A 12,152-nucleotide genomic window follows, 5' to 3' on the forward strand; every position below is an offset into this window, starting at 1 on the left:
GTGGCAACTCACTGTTCTGCATGCAGTTTAATATCACAGCCATGCTCATCTGTACATCTTTTTTTTAGCTGAGATGGGTTATTCCTCCTGGTCCAAGCTTTCCAGCAGAAGCCCTTCGGTGCCTGAGCCTCCCTGCTGCTTGTGCTTCAACCCCAGGGCCCGGGTCACCAGCCTCTTCGCCACCGCAGTGTCAGTCTGGGGTCTTTCTTTTGCAAGGTGAAGGAGCTCTAGGTAACAGCGGGTGAAAATCATCCAGTTAGTGCTTGTTCAGGACCAGGCTTGTGGCTAAACCACAGGCCTGGCAGGCACAAGGGCTGATTTCTATTTCCTTAGCTCCTTTACGGAATTAGCCCGGGAGCATGAGTAAATCATCCTGTCTCTGTGCAGTAAATCGCCTTTTCTCTTAGAAGGATGTGCCTCCAGATTTGTCCTTAAGATTTTTCAATGACAGTTCAAACACTATTTAGCTACAATTAAGCTCCAGGCCTCTTCTGCAGTGGTAGAGAGAATTGTTCCCCATTTGCTTTCAGGAGCAGCTTCTTACCCATTCCCAGCAAAATTCAGCAAGTCACATCTCTGAGAACAAAATGAAGGCACGCAGTCCAACCAATTTATCCATGCACAGGAAAGTCTGATCTCAAATCAAAACCAGCAGCCTATTTCCTTAGAAAGCAGTAAGGAAAAAAAATCTGCATTTTTTAAAAAAATAGCTAAATGCATCAGATGCTTTGGGAAAGCCCTTTGGCCAGTAACCTCCATTTTCTGGCAGACACCTGGCTTGCTACAGTTTCATCTTACAAGAAATAAATACACCCAAACTTTACCAAGTCCACAGTAGTCTGGATTTGGTACAGTTACCTAGTTGTTTATCAGCAACTGTTTGCAAATGTATTATTCAGTTAGCAATGGGGGCTTTGCTTGCTTTTTCAAAAGTTTCATTAATAAAGGCAGCCCATCAGCAGCTTAAAAAGAGGCCAACTCAAAGCATCCACAGCTTGGAAAATAAAACTGCCACTCCTTCTTGACAAAACTGAAAAAAAAAAAAAAAAAAAAAAAGAAGAGACACTGTCATCTAATTAAGATCCAAATTTGTATTTGGAAAAAAAAAAAAAAATAGCAACTTAAACTGAATACAAACACAGTTTATATATAATGTTCCCCAGAAGGATTTTATACCCTGATTCAGAAGCGTGCCGATGGGCTGCAGCAACGAGAATCAGGAAGTGTGAACGCAAACAGCTGAAGGGGAGAGTGCAAAACCAAATCCAATTCTTTGACATTTCATTTAAATCTAGTAATCTTAAAAACTCAGGAACTTCTAACTGTGACAGTGTCCCTTTCAAGCATTAATGCTGAAATTTGTTTCAACTGCAATGTACTGTAGAAATAACGGTATAATTGTATGTTCAGCAAAGTCTCTACTGCTACAAGATTCACAGCATTTCTTTACTGTGGCAAGTATAACTGATTACAGTATGATTTTAAAAGGCAATAAAATAAATAAAACAATGTTAATGGCTAAGCTTAACAATTTCTTCCTTCACCTGATACTGAATAAAATTATGCCAACCACAAAATGTAACTGCTCTCGGTTTTGTCTCCTCTATTACCTTTAACCCTGCAGAATAATAGGTTTGTCTTCCTGCAGTCGCTGCTACAGCTGAACAACCCAACTGTTCACTTAAACCTTTACACAAGAGAATAACACAAGAAAAACTCAGCCTGAATTTCAGCAAACCACTTAGCTGAAGAGAAAACAAAAAGCAACAGGATCTGATGCTTTGTTGATTCAGTCCTTGTAGAGCAGGAAAGAGTGACTGAAAACTTAAGCACAGGTAACAGCTGTAGTTCTCTCTCCCAGAAGTAGCCTATAACGTAGTTCTTTTTCTGAAAATTTTTGTCATCACATTCACCTGTGCCAGCCACTCCTGCCTGCTGCCAACGGGCAGAAACCAGCATTACTGATGCAGTAAGTTTTAACTGTGTTAAAGGTTAGCTGAAAATACTGTATTAAAAAAAAAAAAAAAGAAACAACAGAAAACCATCTGCAGGCTTTTACTGAAGACTCTGCACAACAGCTCACTGTCCTGCAATGCAAATAATGCTGTAAAAAAAAAAAAAAAAAAAAAATAGAAAAAGAAATACTGGTCCTTAATATGTATATCCCCATTTAACTTGTCAGTGTAACCACTCAGGATACAGGGGACGGGTAAATCAAGAAATACTACTAATAATAAATTTTTAAAAAGATTGTCTTACTTGGTCGCTGAAGTGCCTTGATTTTAGACTGCTTCGTGGCATGGATCAACGGTCGGATCTTTAAAGAAGGATAACGTCGCCCCAGGGCCTGAGAGGCTTCAAAGAACAAAGATTGCTGAAATTAGTAGACTGAGTATCGGTGGCTTTAATCATAAAAATCAGTATATGGTACGGTAACACCGAATAATTTGAGCTTCAGCAGCTGTTGTGTTCTCTCAGGACTTGGACTAAAACAGCTCAACTAATTCTGGTCACCTCAGGCTTACATCACACATTCCTCACACAGGGAGAGTCCCAACAAAATATAAACATGTTTTAAAAGAGAACTCTGTCACTGTTAGACGCAATCCCAAGAAAACAGCATCAGCTTTTGGACTAGGTCCGCTGCTGGATGGAAAATTCTCTTGGGCTGGCTCTGACCTGAGCTTGGGGTGCCCGTCCCCGAGCAGGTCAGTTGGGCTGGAGGTGCCTGACCTGCGTGCCTAAGGGCCCCAGGAGGTTAGTGTGTGCTTGCAGGAACTGTGTCTCGTTACAAGAGGGGGAAAAAAAAAAAACAAAAAAAACAAAAAAAAAACCAAAACAAAACCCTGAAGTGGCAAAACAGATTAATTTTCAGAAATGCAACGTGAGTCGCTCCGTATACAAAAGGTGCCCTGGGTTATTACCCAAGCCCATTAAAAACCTGCTGTTCTTGCAAAGCCGAGTTTCCACACGCCACCACAGCAATTCCAGCTTCTCAAGCCCTAAAAGCCTTTCAAGCTTGAAGCGTGCAGGAGGAAAGACGTGATGAACCCCGAGTCCCTTCGGCAACAGCTTAGCCTGAGCAAAAGACTCGGCAGCCGCGCACCACGGCGTCGGTCCAGGGCCACCGGGCCAGAGCACAGACACCCCAGCAGCTCTGTGGGTCCCTCCATCCCAGCCCCGAATCCAGCCGTGTTACCTGTAGACGTGCTGGAGAAGATTCCCAGGGCGTGTGTATCATCGACCCACTGGATTTTGAAACCGCTCTCGCTAAAATTAAAAGACAATGGAGTGATATTAATTAAGAAAGGAAAAAAAAAAAAAAAAAAACAACCCACACGATAAAACCCATCAGCCACCTTGAGTTATCAAGGGTACTTAGTATTTTTATGTAGACAGCTGGTGCTTTTCAAATACCCATTTTAGATGAGGGGAAAGAGAAGGAAAGGAAGGAACAGAAGAGCATTAGATGTGCCCCTTTCAAGGCAGCAATGTACGATTCCCCCAGGAGCTGCCCCCAAGAAATCTCCCTCTAAAGAAACCCTTGGCCAAAATCAACCTCAATTTCAGGGATTGTCTCACAACACAAAAATAACGTTCGTCGTTCATGTAGCGCTTTACAGGCGTCACCCAATTGCTCAGACATCTACAATAAAAAGGAAGTGATTGATAAAAGCGGTTTACAAAGCTCAGGGTGAAGAGACCGATGTGAACATCTAATAACGTGTCCGTGGAAAATGTGAGTTTGGGAGTTCAAACATTTTCCCGCGGCACAGGAAATACAATCATCTGCTCAGATTAGATCCATCAATTTTCAGCTGAGTTTCACAGCGAGGGGAAAAAAAATACATTAGAGGGAACACACACACAATAGGCAGCAGCTTATTTAAAATGTAAATCATGGTTTTTTTAATTTAAGGGATCCGAAGAGGCGAAGGGCTCGCATCTAATCCATCAGGTGTGTTCGAGCGAGGAGGAGGATGGCGGGAGGAAAACGGGGACCGACGCGGGGCTGGACTCTGCTCTGGTCCTGCCCCTAAGCCAGTGTCGCTCCCTCAGGCACGCCGCTCTGTTCCCCACGTTTACGTAATAAACCTTATCTCCAACAGCAGGACTGAGCCCTTTTCCTTGCAAAGACTTATGTAAGCACGTAATTTCACTCAGGCACTAAGATGCGATAACCAAGAAGCTCTGAGGAAGCACCTGAAGACTCTCCCTGAGCAGGAGGAATAAGCCCCCACGCAGCTAATTCAGTGTATGACAGAGCCCTGAAGAACCAGGCGTGTCTTAAATCACGCAGAAGCTGCAGGAAAGCGCGCTTTGTGGCACAGAAAGGATGCGAGACATAAGGGCATGAAGGTGAAATGAAAATTCATCACGTTCTCTCGTGCATTCAGGTCCGACTAGTGCTCAGGCCCTCGGCGAGGTACTCACTGGAAATCCGAGAACGCTTCTAACAGGTGCTCCGTTTTCAGCGACGGGGCGAAATCATAGATTTCAGTTACGTGGCCAAAATCCCCCTCGCTGAGCTGTGCATCTCCGTAGCTGGAATAATCAACGCTGATCTTCTCAATGCTTATATCCTTCACGGTTAAATGACCCACAATCTGAGAACATTCAAAACCAAAAATAAACCCCGGACAAGGTTTTTACTTCAAAGAGCAATCCCGAGGGGGCCCCGCCTTGCTCCCTGCGAAGCCCACCTGCGGCCACACTCCTGCCAAGAGGTTCAGAGCCGCAGGGACCCTCCTCCCGCGGGCCAACGCCTTCCCCTGGGGCCACCCTCTCTCCTCCCCCCCAGTCGCTCCCCGCGGCAATACCGGTGGCAAAACCACTACCTCAGCCAAGAGCTCTGCGGTGCAGTCGTCCTCGAGGCCGCCCTGCCCGCGGACGGCCGCGCTCTCCTCCCGGTCGCCGGCAGCCAAGCGCAGCTCACGCCACAGCACGTCGGCCAAGCCCGACGGTTCCTTCTCCTCCTCTTCCTCCACGGGCCCCTTCCCGCCGGGGCTCCGCACGGGAGCACCCCCCCAGCGCTCCTCCTGCTCCTCACCGGCCGGCGCGGGTGCAGCCGGAGGCTCGTTTGGGGCTTCTTGGGGGTCCGGGTTACCCCCCGCCTCGACAACGCCGGCGCGCTCTTGCTTTTGGCTTCCCAGTTTGGAGAAACCCTTGCCCCCCTCCACCGCGCCGGCATTCACAAAGTCCTTGCCCTGTTCTTCAGGCGGTGACACGTTCCCGCCGCTCTCCAGGCTCCTGGCAGCAGCACAGCTCTTATCTTGATTTTCCAACACCAGCGACGCTGCACTCGACTCTGCCACAGCCGGGTCTCTGCGGCAGTTACTGCTGCGACTTTCTGACGGGGAGGAGTTTTCGCCGCACTCCAACCCACCGGCATCCCGGCTGTTTTGGTCTTCAGCTTGCAGTTGGCACAGGATTTTGCTACCTTCTGATGTAACAGTGTTGTCGCCGCTCAAATCTTGCTCTTCGGCTTCAGCTGGGGTTTTTTTGTGGACAGAAGAAAGGGAATCTGAACAGTCTTTCGCCTGACTTTCCTGCTCAGAGAACTCGTTGCTATTCTCTAACGATGGGACGTCCGTACAACACGGAGGACATTCAGTGTTTGGGTCATCGTTATTCTTTCCTGAAACACACTCTTCGCCAGGTTCCTGTTGCTTGCCACGGGCCAAGGAGACACCACCAGGGCTGCCTTCAGCCTCGCCCAGCTCCTCCTCGGCGTCCCCAACTGAAGCTTTAGGGCAAATCTCTTCTTCTTGTGCCACGTCCCCACCCGACTCGGTGCCAGCTCCCCCGGGGCTCTCCTGCTCCCCCCCTTCTGCCTTCTTGCGCATCGCCTTGGGGATGTACAGGGCTTTATCTGGCTTCTTCCTGGGCGGCCTTTTTATCCTGCCAGACCCCACGCAGGCTCGGGAGTTGTCCCCGTGCATCTCCCCGCCGTGCCGCAGCCTGCCGCCCCGGCCCCCCCGGCCCCAGGGCTGCGGAGGTCGCTGAGGTCTCGGTGGGTTGCTGCTGGGTTTTTGGTCGCTTGTCTCGCTGGGCAGCCTGGGACCAGAACGGCAAGATGTGAGCGGGGAGCAGAGGAACCCGAGCAACACAATATTTGCAAAAGAGAGAGAGGAGGAAAAGCATCAAATCCACATAGAAGTCAGTGGATAGGGGGAGATAAAAAAAAAAAAAAAAAGAAAAAAAGAGCCTCTGCTTCCTTAATGACTGGAAGATGCTGCCGATAACAGATACAACTTTGTGCTTGTAAGCTTCAACAAAAACCCCGCGGCCACAGAAAGGAAAGCACCGTTACACTGAGGGCACCATACCTCACGGCCGAGTGACAGATGACCGTCCTCCTCCTCCATCCTTCTCCCACGGAAAAGCTGCTCAACAACTCCACGTTGTCCACGGTGCGATGGATCAGGTACCTGAGGCGACTGGACAGAGGGGGGAACAGGAGCACTCTGCAATGAGAGAGGCCGAGGGCAATCAGCGGCTTGCAGGAAGGAGAACGGGAACGTAGCGAGGATTTAGCAACCTCTCCTCCCCAGGTGTTCCCAGGGCAGGGTTTAAATCCAAGCCCAAAAGCCGAGCAGGACTTTTTGGTATTGAAGAGCCAAAATCCCTCTCTCCATCCTCGATATCTAGACAGGTGCGCTCGCTTTTCACATAGCACGGGGAGCGGGCTTCCTGGTCGCAGGGGCCTCTGGCTGGGATGCTCCTTCCTGCCTGGATCCCTGCTGGGAATGACTGGGAAGCACCAGCAGAAGGTTGCTCCCAGTCCCCTTCCTCCCAGTCCGAGTGCACTCCAGAAACCAGCCACTAAAAGAATATGAGCGGGTGTGTAAACACCACATTCGATTTCACTGCATTTAGACACGTTTTTACAATTCCAGTTCCGTTCTTGAGCGTTTTACAGCTGCACAGGTCCTTGCTCTGCCAAACGTTGTTGAAAAAGCAAATACTTAAGGTCATATAACAAGCTGTCAGGAAGCTGATCTAAACAACCCCGCGCCTGCTCCCGTTTAACGCCCTCTTTTGGGCCATCTCAAAGGTTTCTGAGGTCACTGGATCAGGGACCAGGTCCAGTTAAACCCAGGCCAAAGGAAAACGCCGCAGCAATCCAAGGTGATGGAATTCGCTGCCGGGGAGGAGGATCCGGCGCGCAGGAAGCCCTCAACAGAGGGGGGGGGGGGGGGGGGGGAGAAACAGTTTGATTACAAAACTCTTCGTCTTAAGTTGTTGGGCTGGCTAGTGAGCTGGGCCAGGCCGCGGCTGGTGCAAAAGGACTCTGCTTGAAGGAGCACGGAAGGGCGCCCGGCTGAAGCGTCCCTGCGGGCCAGGCCCTTGCAGCCAGGCTCCAAACGCCGCCGTGCAAACCCACCCTGGAGAACCCCCCCCCACCCCCCCCCTGCAAAGACCCTTCCCTGCACCCCGGGGCGGGGGCCGTGGTACCTGTGGTGCTGCCCCTGCAGCATGAAGTGCTCCAGCTCCTCCGCGATCCTGCCCACGAACTCATCCTCGTTGGGCGAGAGGAAGACGCCGTCCATGCAGCGCAGCGCCAGGGTGGCAGCGGGAGGGGACGCCTGAGGAGGGAGGGGGCCACGTGGCTGCAAGCCCCCACCCCACCCCAAAAACCTGACCCAGCCTGCAGCCCTGCCCCCGGCACCCCCAGAACTGTGTTACTGCCTGCCTTGCACCTTCCCAGCACCCTGCTGCAATGTGCACCCCGCTGCACCCCCTTTCCCTGGGCACCCCCAGCACCCTCTGCTGCTCTGTGCACCCCCTTAGCACCCTGCTGCACCCCCTTTCCCTGTGCACCCCCCTGCACCCCCCCAGCACCCCCTTTTCCTGTGCACCCCCAGCACCCTCTACTGCTCTGTGCACCCCCTTAGCACCCTGCTGCACCCCCTTTCCCTGGGCACACCCAGCACCCTCTGCTGCTCTGTGCACCCCCCCAACACCCTGCTGCACCCCCTTTTCCTGTGCACCCCCTTGCACCCCCCCCAGCACCCTGCTGCACCCCCTTTTCCTGTGCTCCCCCAGCACCCTGTGCTGCTCTGTGCACCCCCTTGCACCCCCCTTCCCTGCACAACCCCCCCAGCACCCTGCTGCACCTTCTTTCCCTGTGCACCCCCAGAACCCTGCGCTGCTCTGCACACCCCCCCAGCACCCCCTTTTTCCTGTGCAACCCCCCCCCAGCACCCTGTGCACCCCACTGCACCCCATTTCCTTGTGCACCCCCACCACCCTGCTGCACCCCCTTTCCCTGTGCACACCCAGCACCCTCTGCTGCTCTGCGCACCCCATCTGCACCCCCTTTTTCCTGTGCAACCCCCCCAGCACCCTATGCTGCTCTGTGCACCCCACTGCACCCCATTTCCTTGTGCACCCCCAGCACCCTGCCGCAACCCCTTTCCCTGTGCACTCCCAGCACCCTCTGCTGCTCTGTGCACCCCCTTGCACCCCCCTTCCCTGGGCAACCCCCCCCAGCACCCTCCACCGCTCTGTGCACCCCTTTGCACCCCCCTTCCCTGTGTAACCCCCCCCCAGCACCCTGCGCTGCTCTGCGCACCCCCTTGCACCCCCTTTTTCCTGTGCAACCCCCCCAGCACCCTGTGCTGCTCTGCGCACCCCGCTACACCCCATTTCCTTGCGCACCCCCAGCAGGCTGCTGTACCCCCTTTCCCTGTACGACACCCCCCACACACACCCCTCTGTGCACCCCACTGCACCCCCCAGCGCCTCGTACGGCCCCGTGCACCCCTCGACACCCCCGGGCGGCCCCGTTACTCCCTTCCCCTCCCCCCCCCGCCCCACGTGCTGCCTTTCGCACCTTATAACCCCCCCACCCCCCTCCCCCCCCAGCACCCCGCTCCCCCCCCCGCTTCCCCCGCACCCCCCAATCCCCGCAGTGCCCCCCGGACCCCCCCCCCGGACCCCCCCGGCCCCCCTCACCGCCAGGCCCGGCCGAACGGCGCTTCCCGCTGCGGCGCCTGCGCCCGGCCCCGGCTCCTCCCGCCGGGCAGCGCCGCCCCCGCGACACGCGTGGGGAGCGCCGAGAGCCGCCCCCCCCGCTCCCCAACAAACACACACACACACACACGGCCGGGGGGTGCGGGGGTCACGCGTGTTTGGGGAAGCGATCGGAGATGGCGGTGGGAGTGGGGGATCCCCGGGTCTGGGTGTTGGGGGAAACCATGTGTCCACGCAGGAGGTGGCCCTAAAACACTAGCTCCAAAAAAACACAAAAAACAAACAAATAAACGAAAACAAAACAACAAAAAAAAAAAAAAAAAAAAAAAAAGAAAACAAAACAAAAAAAAAAAGCAAACAAAACCGAAAACAAACAAAACAAACAAAGAAAGGAAAACAGAAAAAAAAAAAAAAAAAAAAAAACACAAGCAAAACAAAAAAGTAAAAAAAAGAAAAAAAAGAAAGAAAAAAAAAAAAAAAAAAAAACAACCAAAACTAAAAACCGAAAACAAACAAACAAAAAAACAAACAAAAACCCAAAACAAAACCAAAAACCAACCCAAAGCAAACCAAACCAGAACATAAAACAACAAGCCAAAACAACAGCGAAAACAAACCCCCCCAACATCCACCTACCACCTCCCTCCCCCCGCCCCAAAAAAAGAAAACCCACCCACCAAAAAAACCCCACCCCCGAAAAAAAAACCACAAAATAAGAACAAAATAAAAACCCCAACCTTTTTTGCTGATGCTGGACTCGCCCCACTCCGGGGGGGCCGATTCCAGCCAGACGAGCTTTACGCCTGGGAAATCTTTTACTTGCTCATTTCCCCTCGAAAGACAGACCCCTGCTTTTCCTCCAGCCAAAAGTCCCAGAGTTTTCAACCATTTTTTTTCCTCCTTAGCGAGGCCGTGCACAGAGCAGTTGTCAGAAGCAGCCTCTGATGCCAAAAGCCTCCGTTTTGGGCTGACCAACTGGAGATTTGGGCCTGTTTCGGGTCTGCCAGGTGAAGCCACTGAGACTCAACATTTCTCATTATCCTCCTAGTTTCCTTAATGAGTTCACGCGTAAATCCTGGGGGGGGGCAATTTGCCCCAGGTGCCAGTTTCTGGAAGAGTAAGGGTCTCCAGAATTTAAAACATTGCTCAGAACTGAAACAAGGGCAGCATCACGCCGACCGACCGCTCTCCCGGCGTGCGGGGGGGTCCCCCAGCTCAGCAACCGCCGCTGGTCAACACAGCGGCGAGGCTGATGGAAACCAAGCGCGTGGTTTGGTAGCGAGCTGTTCAAAGGTAACTTGTGACCCGCGTTATTTCTCTTGCAGGAGCAGAAAAGAAGTGGGTCTGGGCTTCTTTCCACACACTGCAAGACACCCGGGCAAATCGGAGCCACCCCTGTGCTGGTGCGGGGAGATATTCTGGCCTTGCTCTCACAAAACCCTCCTTGGCCGGGTTAAATCCCTCCCGCCTCTCCCCCCTCGGCTGACTGATTGCTCGAAATTACCATCTAGATTGAGAAAGCCAGGCTCCTGATTTCCACCAGGGCCTCTGCCAGGCTCCTCCCAGCATCTGGAGACCCTCATCCAGTCTTGACCCCTGTCTGGAGCTGCTTTCCTTGGAGATCAACCCCAGCTTCTGCTTGATGAGAAGAGCGGCTGATGTTTCCAATTTGGAAGCAAAAATCAGGCAAGACAGCAACCTACACCAGCCACATCCCATTACCCTTCCCTGCCACTATTTTTCTTTGCTAAATCCATTCCTCCTCAACTTAAAAAAAAAATCACTCTGGGGGCAACAGCCATCCCCTGCCCCACACTGTCCCCCCAATACACTCCTCCTGCAACCCAGCTGGGAAAGGAGTGCTGAGCACGACTGTGCATCCGTCTGCTGCAGCACCAGCACCAACCACCCGCACGCGGTTAATTCCCAGAGTCTTCCTGTCTGCCCCAGGCCAACATAATAAAACGTGCATCGATTTCATGATTGCACAGAGTAAGACATCGCCCTTTTCCCAGCCTTGCAGCATCCTTTCTAATTCGCACAGACACAAGCAGGGAGGCACAATTTTCCAGGTTTGAGACGCGAAAGCCCTGCTCTCCTTTTCCTTTAGAGCCAGGCTGAGACAACCAGCCCTGAGCGCGGGACCAGCAGCACAGGCTTGCAGAACAGGAGCCCCCTCCGCTGCAAACCAGAGCCAGGGCACGTGGTGCCTCCGTCCCGCGTCTGCAAACCACAGCAGTGCTGGCAGCGGGCACCCCCACAGCCCTGAGAGGCAGCAGAGCCCCCCCACACACACCGCTGCTGCCGTTTACCTGGGAGCAGAGCTGACCCACGGACCCTTTTCTCCACGGCAGACTCTCCAGGAGTGGTTTTGAGCAATCCGCTGTGTCTCATGGTAACTGCGCTAAATGTCTCCGGGCTGCTCGCCGTTCGTCGTTGCGGCAGGAACTACGCAGGGAAGAAAAGAAAAGAGGAAAAACCCTGCAGAGCTCGAAGGAGCCTAAGGCCCACGGCCAGAGCCTGAGCCCAACGGTCCCGCGGGAGGATGGGACCACGCACGCTGTGGCTTCAAATGGGATTTTTATCTGCACAGGGCTGGGGAATAGAGGGGAGCTACAGGAGCGGGCAGAGCACAGCGGTGCCTGGTGAGGCACTGAGATCCATCCGTAGCAGGGGCAGCTCAGAGCCCCTGCGCAGCCACCTCTGTCCCCAGCCCGGTGCTGTCTCCTTCCCCAGACACATGCTTCCTCAGGCTGGGGGTCGAGTCCCACCAGCCCTGCCCTTTGTCCAAGCTCCCGGGACAGGCTGCCGGCTGCTGCCCCTTCTCTCTCAAGAACAGCCTCCAATTTCCACTTAAATTGAGATTTTAATGCTCCTAGTCCCTGTGTATCCAGGTTTAGTGAGTGGCTTCACATGAGTTGTGTCTGATGGGTCCTGGATACCTCTCCCTAGTTAATGATCTCTCTCTTCCCGTAACCAGGCACCTAATGAGATAATGTTGGGGCCCTGGTACCTCCACAGCAGCAGAGGGACACTCAGAGCATTAAAGATGCCAGTTTGTTACTTTATTCCACAATCCAGCTCACACCAAATAGGATTTGAGCTCCTCTTTATTCATTTTATTCTTCTCTAGGCTGCTCAGTGCTGACAGCTGCTGTCACCCTGACAGCCCC

At 52.9% G+C, this 12,152-nt stretch overlaps 1 protein-coding gene across 2 annotated transcripts; it reads right to left on the reverse strand.

The window, feature by feature from the left end:
- Positions 1-12: 12 nt before the first annotated feature.
- On the reverse strand, positions 13-11,439 carry R3HCC1 (R3H domain and coiled-coil containing 1). Of its 2 annotated transcripts, none has more exons than XM_032989976.2 (8): positions 11,292-11,439; positions 7,459-7,589; positions 6,330-6,467; positions 4,839-6,057; positions 4,435-4,607; positions 3,200-3,270; positions 2,260-2,355; positions 13-227 (listed from the first exon to the last, which is right to left on the reverse strand). In XM_032989976.2, exons 2-8 carry the CDS (start codon positions 7,551-7,553, stop codon positions 79-81), a joined length of 1,941 nt encoding a protein of 646 aa, XP_032845867.2. In that variant the 5' UTR covers positions 7,554-7,589; positions 11,292-11,439; the 3' UTR covers positions 13-78. The 2 variants fall into 2 exon arrangements, with proteins under 2 accessions (XP_032845867.2, XP_042657420.1); XM_042801486.1 differs by lacking the exon at positions 11,292-11,439 and adding an exon at positions 8,962-9,055.
- Between the last annotated feature and the right edge of the window lie 713 nt (positions 11,440-12,152).

This window comes from Tyto alba, unplaced genomic scaffold (genome assembly GCF_018691265.1).
Source record: "Tyto alba isolate M040663 unplaced genomic scaffold, T.alba_DEE_v4.0 Super-Scaffold_34, whole genome shotgun sequence".
Lineage (NCBI taxonomy): Eukaryota > Metazoa > Chordata > Aves > Strigiformes > Tytonidae > Tyto > Tyto alba.

Excerpts from the sequence above, each read along its gene's own strand:
- R3HCC1 (XM_032989976.2), bottom strand. The coding sequence starts at position 7,553 with ATGGACGGCGTCTTCCTCTCGCCCAACGAGGATGAGTTCGTGGGCAGG. Across the intron at positions 6,058-6,329 it reads ATCTGTCACTCGGCCGTGAG|GCTGCCCAGCGAGACAAGCG; the intron begins GTATGGTGCCCT and ends TTCTGGTCCCAG. Across the intron at positions 3,271-4,434 it reads GAAGCGTTCTCGGATTTCCA|CGAGAGCGGTTTCAAAATCC; the intron begins GTGAGTACCTCG and ends TTTTAATTTTAG.